The sequence below is a fragment of the Phodopus roborovskii genome, unplaced genomic scaffold (genome assembly GCF_943737965.1).
Source record: "Phodopus roborovskii unplaced genomic scaffold, PHOROB, whole genome shotgun sequence".
In the NCBI taxonomy this organism is placed as follows: Eukaryota; Metazoa; Chordata; class Mammalia; order Rodentia; family Cricetidae; genus Phodopus; species Phodopus roborovskii.
The window spans coordinates 1,225,533-1,252,096 of record NW_026125397.1 but is presented as its reverse complement, the minus strand read 5'-3'; the positions used below and the strand labels follow the sequence as shown (position 1 = coordinate 1,252,096).

The 26,564-nt window shown below is 42.8% G+C and overlaps 1 protein-coding gene across 1 annotated transcript in view; it reads left to right on the top strand.

Annotated features, from left to right (window-relative positions):
* The first annotated feature begins 8,770 nt into the window (after positions 1-8,770).
* Positions 8,771-26,564, top strand: part of Ect2l (epithelial cell transforming 2 like) — a 69,044-nt gene continuing 51,250 nt past the window's right edge. Inside the window, exons 1-2 of the mRNA XM_051175343.1 lie at positions 8,771-9,026; positions 10,092-10,204. Of these exons, the coding sequence (XP_051031300.1) occupies positions 8,925-9,026; positions 10,092-10,204 (215 nt within the window). The 5' untranslated portion in view covers positions 8,771-8,924. The remainder of the gene's footprint in view (positions 9,027-10,091; positions 10,205-26,564) is intronic.

The following is a 26,564-nucleotide window of genomic DNA, read 5'->3' as shown; positions in this document are numbered from 1 at the left end:
CCAGTAGTCTTCAATCTGGAAGCAAGAGTTCAGTCCTCCAAAGTAAATTGCATGTATAATGTGAGGATTTTGTGCCATCTCTGCAAATCATGCACCTTTTGCATATTTAAATACTGTTTAATGGAGGTATGTGGCTTTAAAGCTAGAGCTTGATTTGGCTCCCCATTCTCCCGCTTAGCTTTGTAATGTCTATTTATTCAGGTTGACTTCAACCTTCATTTTCAGTGGAGCATGTGAGGAATTGCCAGGGATAGTGGTTGCACGAGGATAATAGAAGTGCATGAAAGATGCCTAGCATGAGGCTGAAGCCAGGAAAGCTCAGTAGATACAGCCTCACTACCTTTCCCTTGTTTCTTTGTTTCAGTGATGAGGATCATGCCCAGGACTTGTGAATGCTGGGCAAACAGTATCATTGAACAACACCAGCCACCCTTTTTAAACATTATTTTTTTGAATTCCTGACAATTTCATGTATACACATTGTGTCTTGATTATGCCACCCCAGCTCCCTCCTTCCAGTCCTCCTGGACCCCTCAGTACCTCCCTCTCCCTCCCACATTTATGTCCTCTAACTCACTGGGCCCAGTTAGTGCTGCCTGTATGTGCATTGGTGTGGGGCCAGTCATGGGCAGCCTGAAAGCAGCCATGCCCCTAAAGAAAAGTGACTCCCACTCTCCCAACAGCCATCAGTTGTCAATAGCTCTTACCTGGGGTGATGCTCCATGGGCTGTTCTCATCCACGGGGAATATTGACTGGCTTGATCCTACCCAGGTAACCAACCGTAGGGCAGTGACCTCATTAGGTTCAACCACTATGTCATGTCTGAAAGATAGCATTTCACAGCATCCCTGCCATCCCCTGGCTCTTACATCCACTCTGCTTCATTTTCCTTGATGTTCCCTGAGCCTTGGGGGAGTTGTATAAATGGCTTATTTGGGGCTGAGCACTTACTCTCAACACTTTATTCAGTTATGAGATTGCTGCCCACTGTAGAACAAAGTTTCTCTGACCAGGGTTAAGAGCAGCACTAGTCTATGGATATAAAAATTTATAAATACTTAGCAGTTTGACAACAGTAATAGGTACTCCCCTAAGATCAAGGACCTCTCTAGCCATGAGCTTTTGACCAGGTTTACAGTATCAGACATGAATTCCCTCCTGCAGAGTAGGCCTCAAATCCAATCCCAAAGCCATTGTTTACCCCACAACAGCCATGCCATTATTGTGCCAATAGGTAGTAATGTCGTCTGTAGTCTGCTGATAATTTTTCTCCCCCAGCAGACTATATAATACCATCCATCTATCACTATAAAACTAGCCGGCAGGAATGAAGTTTCCAGATCAATTTCGATCTTATTTCTTTATGTGCTCCTCAATAGGGTCTTACCTTTTAGCTATGTTGGGCAACCAAGAATAATGATAATAACTTGTGTTATTTGGGGTACCCCTAGGTACTTTCTGACCAGTAAGTCATAGGGAGGGATCTCACACCTAACACTGAGATTTTCATTTTAAAACCCTGTCTTCTGGGGGAACATTGTCCATTCATTAAAGATACCTCTGTTCAAACTCCTTTTAAAAATATTTTAAAGTTGTTTTACAAAGCATAAGGCCTTTTCATAAATCCTTAGTTGTGTTTGACTCAGGCCCACCACAATCCTTATTCCTGCTATAACAGGCTAATGTTCCCACACACACACCCTTGTCACATTGGTTTGTGCACTCAACCCGTTAAGGCCTCCTGTTCCCTGTATGCTATTTCCAGCTTCCTGACCTCAAACCACACAAATCTAAGAATTTGAAAATGGGATCCACAAATGAGAAAGAGAGAGGCATTTATTTTTCTGGGCCTGGGTTACCTCTGTATTATATAATTCGGTTCCATCCACTTTCCAGAAAATGTCAGAATTCCTTCTTCCTAACATCTACACAAACCACCGTTATGTCAAGGCTGATTTAATTTCCTAGCTTCTGTCAATGGAGCAGTAGGTTACCCTGTGGTAGGCTATAGAATCCTTTGGTATATTACCAGAAGTGGTATAGTCAGGTCATATGATGGTCTGAATTTTAGCTTTTGGAGAGACCACACAGATTTCCATATTGGCTGCACCAGTTTGCACTCCCACCAACAGTGGAAAAACATTCCCCTTCCCCATATTCTTATCAGCATCTATAGCACCAGTGATGGCTATTCTATTAAGGTAAGATGGAATTTCAATTTTAATTTACATTTCCTTGGTGCAAAAATCATTTTTTTTAAAAGTGATGACACCACCAAAAACCTAGTATAGAGCAAACCTTTAACTTAGTTGTGTGCCTCCTTTCAGACTTCATTCTTGGCTTTTGTTTAACCCTACTATACTTAGGGTTGGTAACTTTCCTATATTGTACTGTGAAATATTTCCTTGTTAAATACAAAAGGAGAGGTGTAGAGAGTGAGACGTCACAATAAACAAAGGCATTTTGATCAAAGCAGTTAGAAACATGTTGATGTCCATGTGTCTTTCTAACGCCTGCATAACTAATACTGGTAAAACAAACAAACGAGAACTCTAAAATGTCTTGAGTATTTGCTACAGATGATCAGGAGAAAGGCTAAGAAAGGCCACTTTTCACAGGACTTCAACATTACTGGCTTATGTAAAGCTAAGCAAACTTCGCATCAGCATCTAAGCCTTTCTTGGCAGACCGCAGCTTTGTGTCTCCTTCCAGCAACTTTTGAGACCCTAGAGATCCATCCAGAAGCAACCGCCTCCCACCGCCAACAAAAGAAAGCCACCTAGAACTTGAGTCCAGAAAACCAAGGGAAGGAGACCTTGTAAGAGCCCTTCTGCAGCGAAGTCCGAGGTTGGCCACTGGAGCGCGGCATTGAGCAGGGACATCATGGGTCCTGTGGGGTTTGGTGGCCGGCCTGTGTTGTCATCCCTATGGAGATGGGGCTGTCCCTGCCCCGCCTTCCTCTGCAGACTGTGATCTCTCCTTTTCACAGCACAGTGCGGAGAGGAGACAGCTGCAACCGTGCTCAGCCCCTTGGCCTCTTCTCAGAGGTAAAAACCCTCCCTACCTTCTTGGTGATGTCTTTTTCTTGGGGCCTCTGGAAAAACCTTGAGCAGTGTCCCATGGTCTTGGAGGCCCCCCAGCAGGATCAGATTTGAGTTGGGCTGTGGCAACTAAAGTCTTCCCTCCTCCAGAACAATCCTGGGGTAGAAGGACGTGCTCCAGGACTTTAGAACATTAGTTTTTCACAGCACTCCAGATTGGCTCAGGCTAGCTCTCGTCCTGTGGCTTTCTCATTTTGTTCTATTTGCTACTCTGGACTCCAAAGATGTGGGGCGGGGCTGTAGGGCTAATAAAGAAGAGGCCAAGACTACAGTGACTAGCTTGTGTTTCTAATATTTCATATGCTATGATTTTATGAATATGATGAAAATTATGACATATTGCTAAGTGTTTACCTTTTGAGGAGTACTGGTGGCGTGCTTATTAATAAACATTGTTCTAAATATCAGTACAATTTCCTGTGTTCGAGTTCATACAATTCACGCAGTGGTTTGCACATTCCACCTGTGGCAGTCTATCCTCAGAAACTTAATTTGTGTGTTGTTCAGGAGCCTCAAAATTGTATTCTAAATTCACTAATTTGGGGGGAGGGAACAGAAGCGGAGGAAGTAAAAACAATTAGGGCAACAACAATGTGCTATGTTTCTTGAATGAATTTAAATATTGCAGTTACTTCTTGCTTTGATTTTGTAGCTTTAAAACAGTAAGCATATCTAGCATTTAAAATACCAGCAAGATATAATTTTTTCTTAATTTCTCTCCCTCCCTACACTCTCTCTCTCTCTCTCTCTCTCTGTGTGTGTGTGTGTGTGAGAGAGAGAGAGAGAGAGACAGACAGACAGACAGACAGACAGAGGGAGAGGAGGAGAGGATCTAAAGTAGCTCAGGCTGGCCTCTAACTCATTGTGTAGCTAAGGATGACTTTTAACTACTGATCCACCTGCCTTACCTCCCAGGACTGGTTACACATGTGTGGCACCACACCCCTTTATATGGGGTTAAGGATGGAATCCAGGGTTTCATGCATGCTGAGCAAGCATTCAACCTACTGAAGGACATCCCCAGGGATTACTGTGTTTTCTATACACAACAGTGCTTCAATGCACAGATTTCTTCAAAACATCCGATCGTTCTATTATCTAGTATTTTCTTGCATATTTAATATACATACTGGCTTGTGCTTATATTAAATTGTGCTCAAAATGTAGACAAGTGAACTTGACAGGGATTGTCTTTCTCTTCTGGTTTTTCACTGGTTACCCTCATATTTTTGTGTGTTACAGTTCTTGACAACCTTTTTTTAGAAGATGTTTTTGAAGGAATTACATTTTAGATACTAAATGAAGCATCTCCCAGTTTGCTTGTGTAAGCAAATGCAATCACCTCTCTACCAAGGAATACCATTTTAAAAAAATATTGTATGGGCAGGGCATGGTGGCACATCCTTTTAATCTCAACACTTGGGAAGCAGAAGTAGGTGGATCTCTTTAAGTTTGAGGCCAGCCTGATCTACAAAGTGAGTTCCAGAACAGCCAGTGTTATGTAAGGACACTGTGTCTCAACAACAAAAATGTGTGTGTGTGTGTGTGTGTGTGTGTGTGTGTGTGTGTGTGTGTGTGTACATGCAAGCACTAGGGTGCCCACACAGCCCAGAAGAGAGCTGGAGTGACAGTGAGGTACCCCACGTGGGTGGTTGGAACTGAACTCCCCAAGAGTTGCAAACAGATCAGCTGAGCCATCTTCCCCCAACAAACACATTATGTTTATGATATTCTAAGATGTTTCCTCTGTAGGAGTGGAGCAGGACCAGCCCACTCTGCATCTCTCCAGCTATAAAACAGATCACTCAGGGACACAGTGAACTGACGACACAGATTTCTGGTTTATTCCAACAGTGAGGCCACTGATGTTGCCCAGCCATTTCGTCTTGATTGTTCCAAGAAAATACAAGGAAACAAGACAAACACAACAGCTTTTCCTCTCTACTCACACTTGCTAAGTACAGCGTTCATTCTGGTCACCAGAATGGGAGATCTCTCTCTACCAGACCTCCAGTGGCTCTCAACGGGGCTTTTACTATCATGTCCACACCTGACACTGTCCACAGCAGTTAGCTCATAGGCTATGCTAATCAGCTATCTGTCCCTGTAACACATACCCGAGACAACTTCTAAAGACTGTTATTTGGGAGCACAGTTTCAAAGGGTTTGGTTCCTGACGTTAGCCCTGCTGCTTTGGGCCTTTGGTGAATAGCATATCGTTGTGGGAGTGTGTGGCAGAATGCAAAGGAGAATGAAGAAAATAAGGAAACTGAGGTCCCACAATCTTCCTCAGTGATTTGTCACCAATGACCTAAAGACTTCTCATGAGTCTGTACCTCTGCAAAGCCCTGCCTCTTTAAGCACCACCAGTGGTAGCTGCATTCTGGGTGCCATGTCTTTAATGTGTGGGCCTTTTGGAGAGACCTTCAAGATCCAAACTACAGCAGATGCCAATCACACCCCCCATATTCAGGCTACAGGCATCAGAGATGGGCTCAGCACCACTTGCATGAGCTTGGAAGGGACTTTCTCCTAATCCAGCCTTGGATGACTAATCTCTAGTTGACGCTAGTACTGAGAGGCCCTAAACTGAAGGCCTGGCCAAGTTGCACCTGGGCTTGTAACCCCCTGACACCAGGAGGTAATCAGTGTTTGTTACTGTCAGCCACTGACTGGGAAATAATATGCTAGAATTGATAATTCCATGATATAACACACACGCTAGTGAGTGCCGTGTCATAGTAAATGGGGGAAATGCTGCTATATATTATTTCTTCTAACAGATTCACTGTAAAACCACCATGTCAAAGCTTCTAAAGCATTGTGCAATGAAAGAAACATTAATTCTGGTCAGTTATTATTTCCTAATCATGTTAATCACAGATTCTGTTTCTGAGGAAACACCTACTAATATCTTGTAGAAGTACTCTTCAGATGACTATAAAATGCGGGAACAAGAAAAGAATTCATTTGGGAGGCAGAAGCAGGAGACCTGCTATATATACTTTCCTGATTCAGGTGATGAGCTGGGTGATCTGGGTAGTTGTCCTACTCCGTGTGCTGCTGGCTGGAGCCACAGCCCAGTAATTGAAGTGCCACCTTTGTTAGAAATCAAGTGCCCATGCACACATGGCTCGGCTTCTGGGCTTCCCTTGTCTTGGCTATTCTTGGGCCAAAATCTCATATGCTTAGTCCCCTAACTTTAGAATAGACAGGTGTGCTGCAGTCCTGACTCTTTCTTCTCTGCCAAGCTAGCTTTTTCTGTTCTAGATACATTTTCTAATCAGCTGTTCAACACTTTTTGGGGTTTGGTACTGAGTAATAGAGTAATTTGGGAGAAGCAACATCTATAACATACTCATTCTTATGTATATCTCTTAACATTTGTCTTGATACAGTTTTTAGTCTTTGTGCAATGCTTGTCCATCATATTTGAATTAGATTTTAAATGTTATTTATAAATGATGCATTGTTGTTTAAAGAATGTGAGTGAGGGGCTGGAGAGATGGCTCAGTGGTCAACTACTTCTCTGGAAAACCCAGTTCAGTTCCCAGCACCCACATGCCAGCTCACAACTATCTGTACCTCCAGCTCAAAGGGGCCTGGCACCCTCACACAGATGTGTATGCAGGCAAAACATCAGTGCACATAAAACAATAATAAATCATTAAAAAATTTAAATATAGGCCGGGTATATATAATCCTAGTGCATGGGAGGCAGAGACAGGTGGATCTCTGTGATTTCCAGGCCAACCTGGTTTATAGAGTTCCAGAGTAGCCACGACTGTCACACAGAGAAAACTTGTCTCAGGGAAAAAAATACATATATATATACATATATATTTTTTTAAATATTTGTGAGCATATGGAAATAAAATTGATTTTGCCTGTTGACCTTGTAAGAAGCAGATTTTAAACATGTCAAGTTATCTGTTGATTCTTTAGTATGTCAAAAATGGCAATTTCATTTTTCTCTGTTATTGGTTTATTGCACTGCAAAGAACACTCAGAACAATGTCAAATAAAGATGCTAATTGTAATCAGAGGAAAGGGTCCACTTCACTGTTGAGTTCAAACTTGACATACATTTCTCTCTTTGTTTTTTGTTTGTTTGTTTTTGTTTTGTTTTTATTTTGATTTTTTGTTTTTCAAGACAGGATTTCTCTGTATTGCTTTGGAACCTGTCCTGGAACTCGCTCTGTAGACCAGGCTGGCCTTGAACTCATAGAGATCCACCTGCCTCTGCTTCCTAAGTACTGGAGTTAAAGGGGTGTACCACCACTGCCCAGCTTTGTCATACATTTTTAAAATACACTCTTGTTTTGATTAGGAAGTCCCTCTATTGCTACTTTAGTAAAGTATGTGTGTGTGTGTCATGAATAAATGCCAAAAGCATAAAATACACTTTTTGTATTTTAGTTTACATTGGTTTATGATGTCAAATTATATTTGACATATTGCCGTACATGTCATAATGTACATCTGACATAATGTCAAATTTACATTTTAAGAATAACTCTGGTGTGGTAGAATATTATTTTAAGGTGTGTGAATTTTGTTTATACTACATTTGTTTAACTCTGTGAAGCTGCATTGCTGTGCCTGTCTAAAACACCTGATGGTCTAATAAAGAGCTGAACGGCCAATATTGAGGCAGGAGCAAGGACAGGCAGGGCTGGCAGGCAGAGAATATAAATAGAAGGAGAATATGAGGAAGAGGAGGAGCAGCAAGAGAACAAGGAAAGGAAGATGTCGGGGCCAGCCACCCAGCCACCCAGCCACACAACTACCCAGCCACCCAACCACCCACCCACCCACCCAGCCACACAACTACCCAGCCACCCAACCACCCACCCACCCACCCACACAGCCACACAGCCACACAGCCACCCAGCCACACAACTACCCAGCCACCCAACCACCCAGCCACCCAGCCACCCACCCACACAGCCACACAACTACCCAGCCACCCAACCACCCACCCAGCCACCCAGCCACCAAGCCACCCAACCAACCACCCAGCCACCCAGCCACCCACCCACCCAGCCACTCAGCCACACAGCCACACAACTACCCAGCCACCCACCCAACCACCCACCACCCAGCCACACAGCCGCCCAGCCACCCAGCCACCAAGCCACCCAACCAACCACCCACCCACCCACTCAGCCACACAACTACCCAGCCACCCAACCACCCAGCCACCCACCCACCCACCCAGCCACACAGCCAAATGTAGAGTAAGAAGAAAAGGTATACCAGATTAAAGAAAGAAAAAAGCCCAGAGGTCAAAGATGGGATAATTTAGATTAAGAAAAGCTGGCAAGAAACAAGCCAAGCTAAGGCCGGGCACTTATAACTAAGGATAAGCTTTCGTGTATTTATTTGGATGCTGGGTGGTGGCCCCTTCAAAAAACTAAGAGTAAAACATCACACAACAATCTGGAGCTGGGAATGTAGCTCAGCCAGTAGAATACTTGTCCGGCATGCCTGCAGCAACTCTGATTCCAAAAAACACGTTTATCTTTCCACTTTGCCAGCAAAGTAAAAACTCTTGTTTAGATCCAGGTCTGGATACATGTATATAAATACAGAACAAGTGGAGTGCATGGACACTTGGACATTTTGGCGGTCTACTTTACATATGTTTATGCATACACATATCTGAATTGTAAATTTATGTATGGTTTACCTATATATTAGTGGATATAGTGATTCTATAATTCCTACAGAGAAAACAATGCTGTGGTTGTTTCTAAGCTTTCTTAACTTGTTAAAGTGAACCAATAGTTCTTCGGAGTGGAAGAAAGTAATTTGCTGAGATGTCATTCGGGAGTTTTCCTCAGAAAAGCCCGGAGGTGGAGAGCTTCCATACCAGGTTCAGCACCTGGACTCCCTTTAACAACCAGCCCTTGAACAGACAGGTGAGTTCCATATTCTACGGTAGAGATGAGTTCAATTGGTGAAGTGAATTTTACCGGGTATGTTGAGTCTTATGTTGTCCTGTTTTTAAAGAAAAATAGTTTAAATTTTGAGTCTTTCTTTTTTAAAAACTAACCTATGTCTCAAAGTGAGTGTCTCCTCACCTAAGGAAGGCTCTGTCCGTTACCTAGGGAGGAACCACATCTGTCCCCCACTCCCCCGCACCCCCTCACTCTGCACCTCCAGAACATCTTGGGCGACTGTGGTGGGGAAGGGAAATAAGGAAGGAGCTTTGGAGAGGTGACAGGGCACTGTCATGTATGGTCCTATGGTTCTTTAATATAATCTTCCATCGTGTGCATGATTCCATGTAACCCTAGAGCAATAGGGCAGTCTCACCAAGTTTTCATGGAGACAGAGCTTGTGTGGGCTCAGCTGCTTCCACAGTGGGAGGAGAGTAGGTATAAGTAGTGGATAAAGCCTGATCTAGAATAAAGACAATGAATTTGTATTTGTCTTTGTGTAAGCAAGGCTGGGCTGAAACCAGGGCTTTTAGAGATGTTGGTTCATGGTGTATATCCTCCCTGGAGACAAAGCTTAACAATGGCATTGTGTAGTAATTACTCATTTTTAGTTTTATGGGCATTATATACAGCCCCAAAGCTAGAAGTAAAGAAAACCAAATCTGTATTAAATGGTCCAGCTTCCACAATTCAGTGAGTAGGGCTTGTAGACAAGATGAAATATTGGAGTCTTGCCCTGGGCCACACTAGCCTAGGTAAATACAGGAACAGTGGATCATCGCTGCCCTTTGTTCTCCAGGGGCCCCTCTGTAATTACAAACCCCATGGGGTTCCCACTGGCCCATCCAACAAGCCCTGGCTTGCCTGGGTACCTGGATAAAAACACTTTAAGCCCAAAGCAGGGACTCTACAGGCCATATGAAAGTGCTTGTAAACTGCCATGAACGATGTAAACATTAGCTATGAGGTTATTAGTTGACAGACTACTTAGCAACTGAGAACCTATGGAAGGGGATAGTGAAATCTCATTTTACTCTCTTCTAGCTCTTTCAAGACAGAGTTACTCTCATATGTCACTGGTTTGACCTCTGGACCAACAAGCAACGGCAGGAATTCTTATTCACAATTCTTTCACAATGCTCTAAATCGCAGCTAAGGTAAAAGTAGCATAGTGATGTAATTATTGGTTCTCAAGGAAGATAAAATATGGCGACATGTTTATATAACCCTTAAGGAGTTTTTCTCTTTTCTCTATAAAAATGAGGCAATTGCTATTTTATGGTTTATGAACGGATTCTAGCTCCTGCTTCCTCCTCCAGACTGAAACAGAGCCCTGGGACTTAACACCTTCATCCCAATGGGAGGCTGTTCCGTTTTTTTCAAACACTTGTCAGTGACTTGGTCTGTTCTCCTGATCTATTAAGTTCTTCTTGGAATGTATTGAAAGATAATATATGCCAGATGGGGACCAGGTACATAGATAGACATTTCATAAATGATTATTAAACAATTGATGCAAAAAATGTCAGAAGGGACAATTCTAGTGGCCTTTACCACTATGACAAGGATACACCAGATGTTGATTGTTAATGAATTCCTGTTCTTATTCCTCCCTTCCCCTTTGGCATAGATAGTGTGACATTTGTTAGTTGAAATCACAGCCAGGGAGCTAATGTTCTGATCAGGAATTAGTATTCTAGAGATCATTAGCTCTCTTTTTCTCTCACTTGAGATTTATTCATTTATTATGTATGCAGTGTTCTGTCTGTACACATGCCTGCACACCAGAAGAGGGCACCAGATCTCATTATAGATTGTTGTAAAAGTGCCCTGTGGATGCTGAGAATTGAACTCAGGACCTCTAGAAGCCAGCCCTTCATTAGCTTCTCTTCTCTTATTGGGAAGGTAACAATGGTTCTACAACTCTCAGATACTTCCCAATTAGCAGAGCAAACATCAGACTCAAGAAACAATCAGGGGGGCTGGAGAGATGGCTCAGAGGTTAAGAGCACTGGTTACTCTTCCAAAGGTCCTGAGTTCAATTCCCAGCAACCACATGGTGGCTCACAGCCATCTGTAATCCGGTCTGGTGCCCTCTTCTGGTGTTGAAGCAGACATGTAAGCAGAGCATTGTAAACACAATAAATAAATCTTTAAAAAAAGAAAAAGAAAGAAAGAAACAATCAGACCAATCAGTGGCTTATTAAACAGAAATGGTCTCTTGTAAGTGAAATTGGAGGTACTAAAAGATGTGTGGCTAACCAATATATTCTAGAAATCCCCTCAGTATGTGTGGACATGACTAAGAACCTAGCTAGGCCAGTAGCAGGTTCTCTAAGGATGGTTTTATAGGATTTGTCTCCAAAGAGGTGACCAAATCTCATATCCCTCATTACTTTGTACATTGCATTCTAGTCTCAGGGACCATAAACCAAGCAATTTCTGTTGTCACCACTGGAGGTCATCAGAGATCTTGTGGTATTTTTGAGGCCACGTAACACAGGCCTAACAGGCTACCTGAAGTCTTCTTTCTGTGGGGTAAGACTGTGTGACCAACCTGTTCTGTAGAATTTGTTTGCTTTGTTTGACAACAGCTGTTTTCTCGAGGAGAGAGCAATGAGTGAGTCATAGTTCATGCAGCTGTTAGCATGCTCTGGGCTGCTGATCTCACAGGAAGCCGAGCTCCTAGATTTGACCTTCTGAGGTCATCTTTAACTTGTAGTGGTGGTTTTGTTATTGAACATAATCTGTCTATTCATACACACACACACACCTCTCAGGCTTCCATAGTTGGTGACTTTACCTGTCCCTCAACTGTTTTCAAAGAGTCACTGTGGGTTGGTTGCTAGACTCAATCAGAGCTGTGTTTCATTTTAGTGAGCTCTAGAAGCTCAACTCATTTTTGAACAAATTAATGCAATCAGCTCCCTTAAAACATCTTTATCTGGCAAGTGAAGGACTCAAGTGAATACTTTTAGAACATTCACAGAATGTTGTGGTCATCATGCAGCCTAAGTCTGACACATTGCCATCCTTCCCAGAGCACCTTCCTAGTCAGTAACAGCCACCCTCTATCTCCATTCAAATGTGCCTAAAAACAAGTCTGCATTCTGTCTCTCTAAAGTTACCCCCTCTGGACTCTCCATATAAATAGAGCCAAGTAATACATAACTTATTGATTTTTATAGCTTTTTTTCATGTATTAAAATGTCAAAGCTCATGCACTTGATAGCACACACCTTTAGCATTTTTCTTCCTGTCAAATAATATTCCATTGTGTGGACTTGTCCTATTTTATCCAGTTATCAGTTGATAGATATTTGATTTGCTTCTTCTTTGGCCTTTTGAAGATTATGCTCGTGTGAACATTTGCATCCAAATTTTTCTAAAGGGGTGCTTGCATTTATTTACTTACTGGTTTTTTGAGACAAGGTTTCTCTGTGTAGACCTGGAGATTCTGGAACTCACCCTGTAGACCAGGCTGGCCTCAAACTCACAGAGATCTGCCTGCCTTTGCTTCCCAAGTGCAGGAACTAAAGGTGTGTGCCACCATTGCCCAGCTAAGGGGTACTTTTATTTTCTTCTTTTTGTTTTTCTGTACAGTAAAGTTTTAGACCAATGTCTAGTTTCTGTGTGTCTGTCAGATTCATTTATTTAGTATATGTGGAGGTAGTGTGGCCATGAACATGCTATGGCCTAAGGACAGACGGCAACTTGTGGGAGTTGGTCTTTTATTCTATTCTGTGGGCCCCAGTGATTTGAATTCACATAGTCAGGCTTGGCAGCAAGTGCCTTTACCTGTGGCCATTTCTCTGACCCTTTTATCTCTCTTAAGCATATGTATAAGAGGACATAGTAGTGGAGTGCTTGCCTAGCATGTCAAGGACAGGTTAGTCCTCGGTGTGGGGAATAAAACTATGAAGTATGTTTAGGAGCAAAATGAATGACCCTAACAGTAACAGTTCCATCAAACTTCAGTTGTTTATTCAGTGTTTCCTTTGAACCCTCCTTATCCCTGAGGTCTTTCTCCTCCCATAACCACACACTTAATAAATGAGAGAAGCATACAACACTTGAATGTTTGAACTTGTGTGTAAACTCTGTTCTATTTATACTTTTCTCATGACAGAGGCCAGTGTTTGTTTTCCAATCTATTTTTTAAAAACCTTTTTCAGACAACATATTCTGATCACCCTTTCCTCCTCTCCCACCTCCTCCCAGGCCCCTCCACTTCTTCACAGACCTAACTCCACTCCTTTCTTTCTCTCCGGCCATTGTCTTAAATGTTTATTTTGGATTTTTCCAAATATGTTTTAATTCAGATAGCTACATTTATAAACACGGTATTTCAGTATCAGTAGGAAAGTTTCTTTGAAACTTTATTCCTAACTGCTATGAGATATATTTAAATATCTAAGACTTACTATTCCACATTGTCAACTTTCAGGATGATCTTAAGTGGAATTTTATAATAACTAAGATTTTTTTCACTAGTTTAGCTTCTCTAGCCATCCTTCTGGACAGTTCTTCTCTTAACTAAAGCTCCTGGAAGTGTTTTCATCTCTCCATTGTGCATTTCCCCAGGACATAACACTCCCATGTCAGCAGGCCTGTCTGCCTTCTGACAGTTGACTCAACAGACATCACAGGGCAGCTGGGCTGTTTGTATCTGTCACACTTGGAGGAGCCTCTAAGGGCTTCAAATTGCTCTCCCTGCTGCACTGGTGGGACCGGTTTGAAATTGCTTCTGCCCAGCTGCCAACAATGATTTCCTACAAAGGCCTTTCATTCCAGACCCGAGGAGTTTAAACTTGTTGCCTTCCTGGGTGGGTGGGGCAACAGTCTCGCAACTATATTTTCGAGAGGAGGTGGGGGAGGGAGGGACAGGAGAAAGAAGGAAGGTCACGAGCCATGCAAGAGAGATCAGCTCTGGTCATTTGTCTCCAGCCTAGCAGAATGGGCACAGGGATGGGGGCGGGGCAGGAAAACATAGGCATCCCTGTTTACTTAAGAAAGAATACCATGCCCACGCCAGTGTGCTCGCCCACTCTTTCCACGAGACCCCTGCAAGGGTTTCAGTGAGGGAAGGCTCACATGTGTGTGGTGTGAAGAGAAAACTGTAGTTTTTCAGAGACAAAGCACTTCAGCCTTAATTTGGAGCCTAGTACAGATGTGTCACTCTGTTTAGAAACCCATTCTAAAGGAAAATATTTCCATGCAGCAATGGGGAAGTTGTTAAGGAACAAATACCAGCCAGTGATGGTCTAACCGGGCCTTTTAGGACCTTGACAATGGGTAGAGGGATCACTGCTGTGGGATTTGCCCCCAGAGAAGGGTGCAGCTTGATCTGAAACACAACAGCGGCAAAGTAAAAATTCTAGCCAAGGGACAGAGTAGAGTGAGTGGATGGAAAATCACTGTGAGGAAACTCCAGGGTCAGGGAATTTTGTCTAAACCAACCTAGCAAGCTCCTGCCAGAGACAGGCCAGGGGATAAGACATCCTCTAAAGAGCAATGAGGGATCATATTTCCAGAGTGATTAGGTATCAAGTGACTTAGCAATGGTCTTTGCTAAGACTAAATTTACAGTAGAGCTCGGATGGATGGATGGAGGAGGAGGCGCAGGAGCCTGAGAGGGTAGAACAGCTCTGTCAGATGGGGCAGGCAGTGCTCAGAGACAAGCTGTGCCTCTGGGCTTCAAACTTCTGTATCTGCATGTGCAGAGTCTGGAAGTTTGGGACATTTTGTATCTTTCTCCCCTAAGGCCCCGTGTTCTGTGCCTTTTTCCAACCTTCTTCGCAGTCTAGTTTCTTTGAGGCAAAATATTCTCCTTCATTGTTGGGATGTTTGTGCACCATGGTACATAGTGCTTTCAGAGGCCAGAGGAGGGGCTTGAATCTCCTGGGACTAGAGTTACAGACAGTTGTGAGCCGCCATATAGGTGCTAGGAATGGAACCCAGTCCTTTGGGAAAGCAGAGCCCATCTCTCCAGTCCCCTCCCCAACTAAAAATGCTTAGTTTAAAAGGAAAGGAGAAACCAAAAACCAAAGCTGTTGAGTTTGGGGGAGGGGGAGGGGGAGCAGTGGATACCTTAAGCAAGTTCTTACACTTAAGTTCTCAGTTCTCCTGTATCACGCACAACCATGTAGGATATGATCACATACACTAAGTACCTTGTTTGTCTAAACCACTTTACCCTAACAACTAGTCCCAGGAGTATCTCTGATGTACTGGGGAGTGGGCTGAGATGAGTAACAAAGGGGCAGAAAGTATTCATTGCTCTTCTCAGTTTCTGACTAAGGTTTACACACTTCATTACTTACCCACCCAAGCCATTCCACGTATCTCTTTTCCCATTCCCTTCCCCTCAGGTATTAGATGCTTGGGGACTAGCTGATTACCCCACACCCAAGGGCCCAAGGGTCCAAGGCACGTGAGGATTGAACCAAATTCATCATCATGGGATTAACATCCTTGGGTGTGTTTGGTTGAGGAGAGGCCTGTAGAGAGTAATTCTTCCCAAGAGATGTTAACAATGTCTCCTCCAGGTATTTTCTTCAACCTTAACTTTAGCTGGGTCTGAAGGACAGGTGTGTGCCCTCTCCCACACAGTGGTCTCTGTTGTGTCAGGATTAGTCCTTGGGGAAACATCTCAAGGGACAGACTGAGGACCAGAGCCAGAGTGTGAGGATGGCAAAACTAAAATGTAGAAATCCAGCCCCATGATGACATCATAGGGTTCTTGAATTTGAAACTGCCCTGATTAGGAGGTCTAAAAGAGTCTTTCTGGTCATCTCAACTCTCCAGATTGTGGCTGAGGAGATGCACTTAGCAATCACACAGATATGAGGAGGCCCGTCAGACCCACACACTTAGTCTAAGTAGTTAATCAGAGGCATACGCTCCCCTACAACCATGTGTGTGCTCTGTGCCGAGTTCTTGACTTCAGATGCAGCAGCAGAATCTGCCCCAGTGCTTCATCCTCACCAGTGGGAAGTCAAGTTCACAAACATTGAACAAGTGTGTCCCATCAGACTGGCCCAGAGTTTGTAAAACACAGATCATGAGTCTCGATAGAGACTTTGGCTCAACAAGCCTGGAATGGGATTGAGGAAACTGTTGTCACCAAGTTCCCCAGGTGATCTGGTACACAGCCAAGGACAACACATGGTAGGCTCTCTAGGCCCCAAGGCTCTGTGTGCCGCCTGCTTCCCTTCCTTCCTGGAGGCAGGACCACTGACTATGCTGGCTGATCTGGCTTTCTAAGTGTGTTTTGCATCCTACACTAGTGAGGCTATTTAGTGATTTTAGAAGATGCTTCATTATGTAGTTGGCGCTAAACTTGACGAGAAAAATTAAGGAGATTCTATTCCTATATAACTGGAAATTCCAGGGATAGATCTGGTTGCAGTTGAAATCAAATTTCAGTAATAAAGCCTTGTAATAAAACCCTTTTCCTGCTCTGCAGTTATCTTGGCTGCTTATGCATCCTCAGTGTGTCTATAAGGAAAGAAAGTGTGTTATTTGGGGTTTAATCTAAATGGACTAGCTTATAGGTTCAAGCCATACAACCCCTCTTCCACTGCAAATGCTATGTATCTCAAGCTAGTACCCAGATGGCCCCCACCTCCTGAATCCCTTGCCTCTACCTCTTGAGTGCTGAGGCTAAAGGCATGTGACATAATATCCATGTATGTGGTGCTGGGGATGAAACCATCCTAGACAAGCATTCTACTAACTAAGCCATATCCCTAGACTAGGATAGTTTCTGAGTGGTTGCTGTGGCTAAGAGATTGAGCCACATAAGGTAATGTAACCTTGATTCTGTTCTTCTCAGATCTAGAAATGGAGTCAGCTTCTCTGGACACCATGGATCATAAAATAGAAATAGCTTCAGCTCCAGGGGACCCTAGGCCTCTAGCTTCCACAGGTACCATACTCACGTGTACATACATACACAGACACACATACATATATGTGATTAAAAAATCTTAAAAAATAAATTGAGGTTATTTTGCCTAAAACAGGGTAAGTGATAGGTAGCAAAAGCCCATCTTCACTTAGCCCCACATGGCTCAGCACCCACTGTGGGCCAAATGCATTTCTGGTTGAGTTAGGGTTCACCAGTGAACAAAACATGGGAATAATTCCTATTGCTCACATTCTAGTTCCCCTGGCCTGTCTGTTCTTTGTCTTCCTGGTTGTCCTAGTCAATTGGTTCTGCTGTTTGCAGCCGTGGGCTGGAAGGTCTAACTGGGATCCAGAGACAGGCCTGACTGGGACAATGAGGGAATGAAGAAAAGACACGCTCGCGCGCACACACACACACACACACACACACACACACACACACACAGAGAGAGAGAGAGAGAGAGAGAGAGAGAGAGAGAGAGGAGAGAGAGAGAGCGAAATGCTGGGATCTGGTTGGGTTCTCTGATGGAGAAACCGAAGTCCCCCAGTGTGTTTATTATATAGAGTTGAGCAGAGAAGCAGGGTCATTGCATACAGCTAAACATGGAAGCAGGGTTATCACATACAGATAATCAAGGAGGCAGGGTTATTATATACAGCTGACCAAGTAGGTGGTTTAGCTGATCTCAGGCCATACATACAGCAGTGTGTGGGGAACCATGGCGGACATTTCCTGCACACACAGTCGCCATCTGCACATAAACCAGAGGAAGGCTTTGCCATGGCTCTGAGCTTACCCCAGGTAGGGATGGGGGTGGCTTTGCCATTTTCCCATGGGTCTGAGGCAATGGGTACTTAACCTGGCTGTGCCCATGTCAACCACACATGTTCTCTCAGTTTCCTTCCTGTGCATCTGCCTTGCCTAGATCCTTTTCTTACTGCCCCGCTTTCAGGCCATGCCCCCACTTTAGTAATTCAAGTTCCAGCTCTCCTAACGCTCCCCAGTCCTGCTGCTTCCGGTTCCAGCACACATGCCCAGTCTCGATCATGTCCCCACCCCCTGATGCTGTTCATAAAGAATCACTGGACAATGCCGTCAGCAGAGTAGATTTTATTGTACTGTGCAGCTTTTGGAGCCTGTCCTGGAACTAGCTCTTACAGACCAGGCTGGTGCCAAACTCACAGAGATCCACCTGTCTCTGCCTCCCAAGTGCGGGGATTAAAGGCCACCACCACCTGGCTACCTGGCTATAGTTTTTTTTTTTTTTTTTTTTTTTTTTTTTGAGCCAGTCATGCTATATACATTAGCTGGCTCAGCCTCTCAAGTACTGTGCCTGAGTGGACAGAAATTGACAAGCGTTATCAAAACTATGCAAACATTGTAACAAACTCCCATATAACAACTTTTTTTTGGACAATGACAAACTCTTGGTCCACAATCTTTCATCAGTTTTCTCAACATTCATACCATGGATTATTTTAAGCAAATTCTGGACCCATCACTTCATACATTAATATCCCAATATGTATCCTTGAAAAAAAACTTAAAAAATAAATTAATCACAAATCCATTATTAACCTAATAAAATGAATAATCACTAGTCACTACATATCTAGTCATAGTTCAAATTTCCTTAACATTTTTATAAATTCTTACTTCAAAAATAATTTATTGGGATTGTTAGTATTCAGGCATCTGTACTGGCCTTTCCTTGGGGTTCTGACAGGATACAGGCTCAGCTGCAGCCACTAAGAGCACCACCTGTGCACATTCACCATGTTCTCCTTTTAAAGGGCCCTGCACACCCCCATCCTTCTCTCTGTTCCACACTCTCTCTCCCCCTCTCCCCCCTTTCTCCCTGTCTTTCCTCTCTCTTGCTGCTGCTCCTGTCTCCATAGGCCATCTCCCCACTCTCCTTCCCCCTTTTTATGATCCCTTTCCCCAATTAAAAAAAAACAACCCTCTGCTTGTCTTATGGCATCATTAAAACAGGGATGAACACAATGCCTCAATGGGGATAGGCATTTACTGACAAACCTACTCTGAGCTCAGTCCCCAGGAGCCACATGATGGAATAACAGAGCTGACTCCTACAGTTGTCCTCTGACTGTCACATACAGACAGTGGCACATATGAAGTTCCCCTGCCACACACATACACAAATAAAATATTTCTGTTGGTCTGGGCGTGATGAGGAACACTTAAAGACTCAACATTCAGAAGACTGAGACAGTTGGACGGCCATGTGCTTAAGGTCAGCCTGAGCAACATAGCAAATATCAGGGTAGCCAGGGCTACAGGACTACTATTTTAAAAATATTTTTTTTAAATAAATAAATTCTATTTTTTTTAAAGGGGGGTTTCATTTTGGTTTGCTTTGGGATCTTTATGCGAAGATCTCACTATCATTTGTTCTGATGTGGACTACAATACACCTAATACCTTGTGGTGAATTTAAATAAGACTCCCAAGGCTGGAAAAATGGCTGCACGGTTAAGAGCACTGGCTGCTGTTCCAGGGGACCCAAATTTGAATCCCAGCACCGATACAGTAGCTTACAACTATGTGTAACTTTAGTCCCAGGGAATTTGATAACATCTTCTGGCTTCTGCAGGCACTGAAGGTTCATGGTACACAAACATACATGCAGGCAACACACCCATTCACATAAAAGCTCCTAAATTTCTATAAATGTATAGGTGCCTTCTCTCAATGTTCCCTTTTGACTTGTAGAGTTTCCCACAATTTGTCTCTTGCTGATTGTATTTTTCAGACTCCTGTAGTTTCTGAAAATTAGTAGTTTGAGCCTACCTAATTGGATTCAGGTTGGTTTGTTGTTGTTGTTGCTTTGTTTGTTTTGTTTGGTTTTGATAAGGACATCTGATGTGTTCTTAGGGTTCCCCTTCAGAAGGGTGGTGTTCAGATGTCTCTGACTGTCATCTGCCTTTCTTCACATAGGTCCATTATGTCATTAAAAGTTGGAAAATATTTATTGATTAAGTAAGATTCAGCACTTTTTTGGCTTACTAATGAACTGAATTACTTATGAATTGAAATATTTTTGTATGACTTAGTTTCAGGTTGTTTTGTTCAGTTGGTTGTTTTGCTTGATATGAGGCCTCAGTATGCAGCCCAGGCTAGCCTGGAACTCACTATGTACACCAGGCTAGCCTGATCTCATGAGTGATCTTCCCATTTCTTCTGACTCCTAGGATTATAGGCATGTACATCTGTCGATTCTCATGATTTTTTTTTTTTTTTTGGTAAGAAATTTGTTCTATTCTCAGCCCATAGAGCCTCTTCAAAATAACTCTTTGGCCATTTAATATTTGTTAGTAATTAATCTATAATTTCTATCTGTGGTGCTTCCGGGTCATTGTGTCCTTTTCTACCTCAGGTTTGGGATCAGTGGCTCCTTTGAGGGCTCTGGGAGCTTAGTGGTGGGAGGTGGGATTGGAGTTAGGTGCTGTTGCTGCAGAACTGTCTTGGTTGCCCATAGTTTCTGGGATATTTAGTGAAACAAGAAAATATCTTAAAGGAATCATAGCCCATGATGAGTTCAGATCCACTCTCCCTCAACTTCAAGTCCACAAAACTCTTAACCTTTTAAAATTGCATCTGTCTATCTGTCTATGTCTCTGTCTCTCTCTCTCATCCCATTAATATTATTACTTTTTTTTTTTTTTTTGACAGTTTCTCTGCATAACAGCTCTGGTTGTCCTGGAATCTTTTTTGTAGATTGAGCTGGTTTCACACTCACAGAGATCCACTTGCCTCTGCCTCCAGAGTGGTGGAATTAAAAATGTGGACCAATATGCTTGGCCTGTTTTCTTCTCTCAAATGGGAAATTTGGTTCCCTGTGACAGCAATATAACTAATTTTCTTTCTTTGTTCCATAATAAAATAATGTATGCAAAAAACTCCCAGAATAAACCAAAGCCTGCCACCACACACTATATAGTTCCTGAAACTTACTAAACCTTTTAAAAAACAATTATTTTTGTCCTTAAGATATATCTATCACATCTAGTCATTTATTTAAAAATTTAAATAATTCTGTGATTGTAAAACTAAGTCAATATTCAGTTGGGTTTAATTCTCACTTTTGAATTTTAGAGAATATACTTAACCACTCCAAATTTTGTTTGATAATTAGGAAAAGGATATGTTATCAGAGGAGCCAAGCTAGCAACCAAGATATAGGTTGGAAAAATTTAACTCCTACACCTGTGTTGTACACTCTGGACCCACCCTCTAAATTTCTCCACAGCAAAGTGTTTTGGGAAGGATTCACATAGCACAGGTTGAACATTCTTAATCCGAAATCCAAATCTACATTTCTCTAAATTCTAGAACCATTTTTTAACGGTTTATTTTTAGTTTGTGTGTGTGTGTGTGTGTGTGTGTATGTGTGTGTGTGTGTGTGTGAGAGAGAGAGAGAGAGAGAGAGAGAGAGAGAGAGAGAGATTCAGATCCTCCAGTCCGCAAAGCCTACAGTTTTTCTTTATTTTTATTAATATTTTTTTAATACAACCTATTTTGATTGTGGTTTTCCCTTCCCCAACTCCTCCCAGAGCCTCCTTGCCTCCCTAGCTATGCAACTTCGAGTTCTTTCTCTCAAACAACAATAACAACATCAACAACAAACTTCAAATCATAGTACAACAAAACAAAAAACTTGCTGAGACAAAAGAAGCCAAAAAGAACAAAAAGCCCACAGAAGCAATCAAATATGGAGTTCATTTCGTCTTGGTCAACTACTCTGGGGCATGAGGACTACCCTGGAATGTGGTTCATATACCTAATGAAACTCCATTGTAGAAAACCAATCTCTTTCCTAGGAGGCATCAGCTGAAAATAGCAGCCAGGTGGTGGTGGTACATTCCTTTAATCCCAGTGTCCTTTGGGAGGCAGAGGCAGGCAGATCTCTGTGAGTTGAAGGCCAGCCTGGCCTACAAAGTGAGTTCCAGGATAGCTAGAGCTGTTACACAGAGGAACCCTGTCACAAAAAACCAAACCAAATAAAATAAAGAAAATAGATTCTTGGTTAGAAGTGGGACTTTTTGTCCACTTCTTTTTTTCAGTGTTGATATTGTTAGGTTTGAACCTGGTCAAAGCCCAAAGTATTTTGAGTGCTCATATGACACCACACATGAAAAATTTCATATTACATCATGCACAAAATGATTTACAATATAGAATTACCTTCAGACTATGCACACACATGACATATAAACAAATGTTATGCTTAGATTTGGGTTGCATCCCTAAGATAACTTTATTATTTGTATTCAGATATTCTAAAATCTGAAAGGAAAAAGATTCAATATTCAAAACACTTCTGGTCCTAAGTGTTCCAGTTAAGGACATTCCACCTGAGTATGTTGAGTTTTGTGGACTGTAGAATCCCCAATAACATAGTGTGGGGCTATAGGCAATGTGTAAGTGAGTGGGTGTGGCTGATTTCACACACCAACAATAGGCATTCTCCCCTAAATCAAAACCAGAAAATAAAAATATAAATAAACAAGCAACAAAAAAGAAAATAAACAATTAAATCCCTAAAGCCCTGACCATCACCCCTTTGCATCTTCTCTTCTGCGTCAGGTCTTAGCCCCAGCTCAGCACACCCTCAGCTGCTCTGTATGTTTCCTTGCAAGTTCACATGCTGAATCCAGAGGGTGTTTGCCTCCATTCTACCTCTCTTGATCTCTCTGCAGCGTTCATTAATATCAGACACTCTTGCCTGTGGATCCTGTGGAATGACTCTCTTCTGGCTTTCTGACTACAACTGCTTCATTCCTGTTCCCTGTGACCTTTGCCTAAAATGCTAAAGAATATTAATATTTCAGAGGCTTTACTTCAATGAATGTGGACATTCCTCCCATCTGTTTATCCTTGCTTCTCCTTTCATTCTTCATCTTTCCTAGGCCCCTTAATGCACACCTATGGATTTCATTTGACATTTTTGCTATTTTCTGGTCCAGACATCTCCTGTGCTATCCTAATCTTATACCCAACTATTTACTTGATATTTATTTATTTGTTTGACTGGTTTTGGTTTTTCAAGACAGAGTTTCTTTGGGTTGCCTTAGCTGTCCTGAAACTCACTCTGTGGACCAGGCTGGCCTCGGACTCACAGAGATCTGCCTGCCTCTGCCTCCCAAGTGCTGGGATTAAAGGCATTCACTGCCTATGCCCAGCTTGATATTTAATTTTTAGAATCTTAACTATATATCTCCCCAAATCAACCTGTTTAAAATGTGATTTTTGTAGGCAACATGGGACCATTTTCTCTTTCTCTTTTAATAATTGATACTGTCAGCCACTCAGTTTCATCTAAACATCACTGGACTGCTTACCCTCAAGCTTTAGAAAGCTTATTCTATTTTCTCCATCTCCACCCCAAGCATCCACCCTCCTCCATGTTAGCAAGCTCTGCCTGCCCTGCAGCCACAGCCTCTAACTGAGCTTCTCTGCATTCTCAGCTCCTTTCACCCAGAATCAGGGTTATACTGTGATGGTGCCAATTTGCCCTTTTAACACTTTTGCCGCTTCATTTGGTCCCCAAGACTGTGAAGGGGACTAGCCCACTCTTTGTTTTTCTTCATTATTATTTATTATGTGTGCGTGTGGGTGTGCGTGCGTGTGGGTGTGTGTGCGTGTGCATGTGGGTGTGTGTGCATGCGTGCGTGTGGGTGTGTGCGTGTGTAGGTGTGTGCGTGCGTGTGGGTGTGTGTGTGTGCGTGTGTGGGTGTGGGTGGGTGTGGGTGGGTGTACATCACTCCCAACCATACGACGTTGAGAACCTGGAGCTGGAACCAACAAGGCCCCCAGCGATCTTCCCATCTCTACTTCCAATAGAGCTAGGGTAATGGGATGCATGTGGCCATGTCTAGTTTTTAACAGGGATGCTGGGATCCAAGCTCAGACCCTTGCATAACACTCTTGCCTATTTAGCCATCTCTGTGCCCTCAGCTTTTCCCCCTTACCATGTCCCTGCTTTTCAGCTCTTTGCAGTGCCTTGTTGCTGTGACTTTGACCTTTCCTTCTGCGTAGAAAAGACTTCTTCCCACCGCCCTCTTCTCCAGGTAGCTTATCCTCCACTCAGCTCCTTCAGGAAAGCCTCCGTACCTCCCAAGTCAGCTGATTCCATTGATTCAACAATGGCAGAGCAGGGTATATTTATTTGCTGGAAGATTTATTATGTTTGAGGTAAATTTTCTGTCAGATTTTTATTTATGGATTTTTTTCTGCCCAGATGGTAAGTTCCATAAATGCAACAATCATATCATGCTATTTTCCTTCCTGTTTTATTTAAGATTTACTTATTTTATGTAGTGAGCTATTCACTTTGTTCTCACCTGTGGCACTGACCACACCCATTGGGGTGGGGACAGGGGCGGACCTTACCTGGGGGAACTAGGTCTGAGGAGCCCCTCTTCCCCCTCTCCCCCCAGCTCTCTCTGGTTCCGGAATTGATACATCTCTCCTTGTTTCATTTGCCTCCTTCCCTGGTGGTCTTCTACTGAGGAGAGCTGACCTAGATTGTGAAGCACACAGAAGTGCGCCCTCTCCTGGGAATCATTGGCTTCTTATTTTCTCAGCAATTTTTATGTTTTATAATAAATAATGGTTGGTGATTTTCAGTGAGCCTTTCTTTTTACATTTTTTAAAATTAATTTTTGATAGTTCTTACATGTATACAATGAGCATATTCACATCCACATTATTCTGTTTCATTACCCTCCTGCTCCTGTTAACCCCTTCTTCTTTCCAAATACCCCCTCCTACCTTCATGCTGTGTGTGTGTGTGTGTGTGTGCGCGCATACCTGTAGGTCTTGTTCAGGTAGCCAGAGAAGCTGTGTGTTTGTTACATCAAACTCATCAAATCCAGAAGACAGCATTTCAAGATTCCCCACCCTCACCCCCATATTCTAGCTCCTGGACTCTCTCTGTTATCTTTTCTATGATCTTCCCTGAGCCTTTGAAAGCCTGAATATAGATGTCTGCTTTAAGGCTTGATCACTCAGCAGTCCTTGATTTGGAGCTTATGCTACTAACAAGGTTCATGATTCCCACCCCTGTTCTGATTCCCATCCCTCTCCTAGAACTTTACTCCTGCATCCCAGCTGACAGCATGCCTCTGGCATCTTCCCCAGGGATCAACAAGAGATAGAAGCAGAGCTCAAGAACTCAGTTCTCAAGAGTATCTCTGTCAGTTCCTCACTGTCTTAACTTGAATGTGTCTGTGTTTCTGTGTGCGGGTGTGTGTGTGTGGGGTGTGTATGTGTGTTTATTTCAATAAGTTCTATTTACTTTTGCATTACTTTTTTTTTGAAAGAGACTATACTTTAAAATATTGTTATATTCCCCCAGTACTCCTACGCATTTGAAATTAGCACATGGATTCCCCTTTCGGCTCAGAGTTTTGATTTCTAGGAAGAGTTATTAGGTTTATAAATATACCATCACTTATCCCAGACATTTAGCTTGTTTCCATGGCATTTGTTATAGAAACAACACATACAGGAATATCTCTTAGCTGAGTCCTTGGCTGTGTCTTCAATCATTAAGGACAAACTCCTAGAGAATGAATTGTTGGATTCAAAAGCACATTGGGGTGGCTGTTGGTACCTATCATCCTGCTGATGTCTTCTTAGTCTATACATAACTGCCCAGTAGACCCTTACCTTGCCACAAGTGTTTTCAAGAAGCTAGAATGAGACATGCTGCCCAGGCAACTAGAAAACAAAGACCTCAGCCAAACCCATGCGCCCTTTCCAGGCCACCTCTCCAGACTATCCTCCCGGGCATTTTCATCATAATTTTGGCAGCTGCTTCTTCCTTCTTATCAGAAATTTAACAAAAAATGAGATTCGAGTCCCCTAGTACTGAGCTATGTTGTTTTGAAAGCACACACTGTACATTCAGTAATACATTGCAAAGCATCATCATGAATTATTTAGATTAAACTATCTTTGTCACAAGAAAATGAGCAAAGCACATTTTGTTCATTTTCTCCTTATGTGTTGTTATTTCTCTCCATTGATTTCTTACTTGGCAACATTAAGTCTGAAGTGATGAGCCAGTGTCATTACTGCAAAACCTTCCTTCTGTTGCTCAGGCATGGATTTTTTTAAACATAATTGGGCCATTTTCTGTTCCTCTCGCTTAAGATTCATTACTCTCAACACGAGTCTGGTAGCAGAGCAGACTGGCACAAACATAAAACATGTATAATTGAAGTTTAATTTGTAAGCTACTCACATTCTAGTTTTCTCCTTGTTCTCTCTGGAATACAACAGTAGATTCTACAGAGTTGGATTGAGATGGAAACAAAAATTCCAAAGATACCCATAGAGCCATCTTTGCAAAGGTGGCTGAGACTGGGCATGGTGGTGTACAGTTGTAATCCCAACACTTGGGGTTGAAGAAGGAGACAGTTCGAGGTCTGTCAGGCCTACCACATAAGTTCAAGGCCAGTGTGAGACACATGCAGAGAGACCCTTGTGGGAATCCACAGCCCCAAGGTGGAGCCTGGCTGGATGCCAGGTAGTCCGAGCTTAGCTGTAAACAAGCCTTATTTGGAAGTGCTTGATGG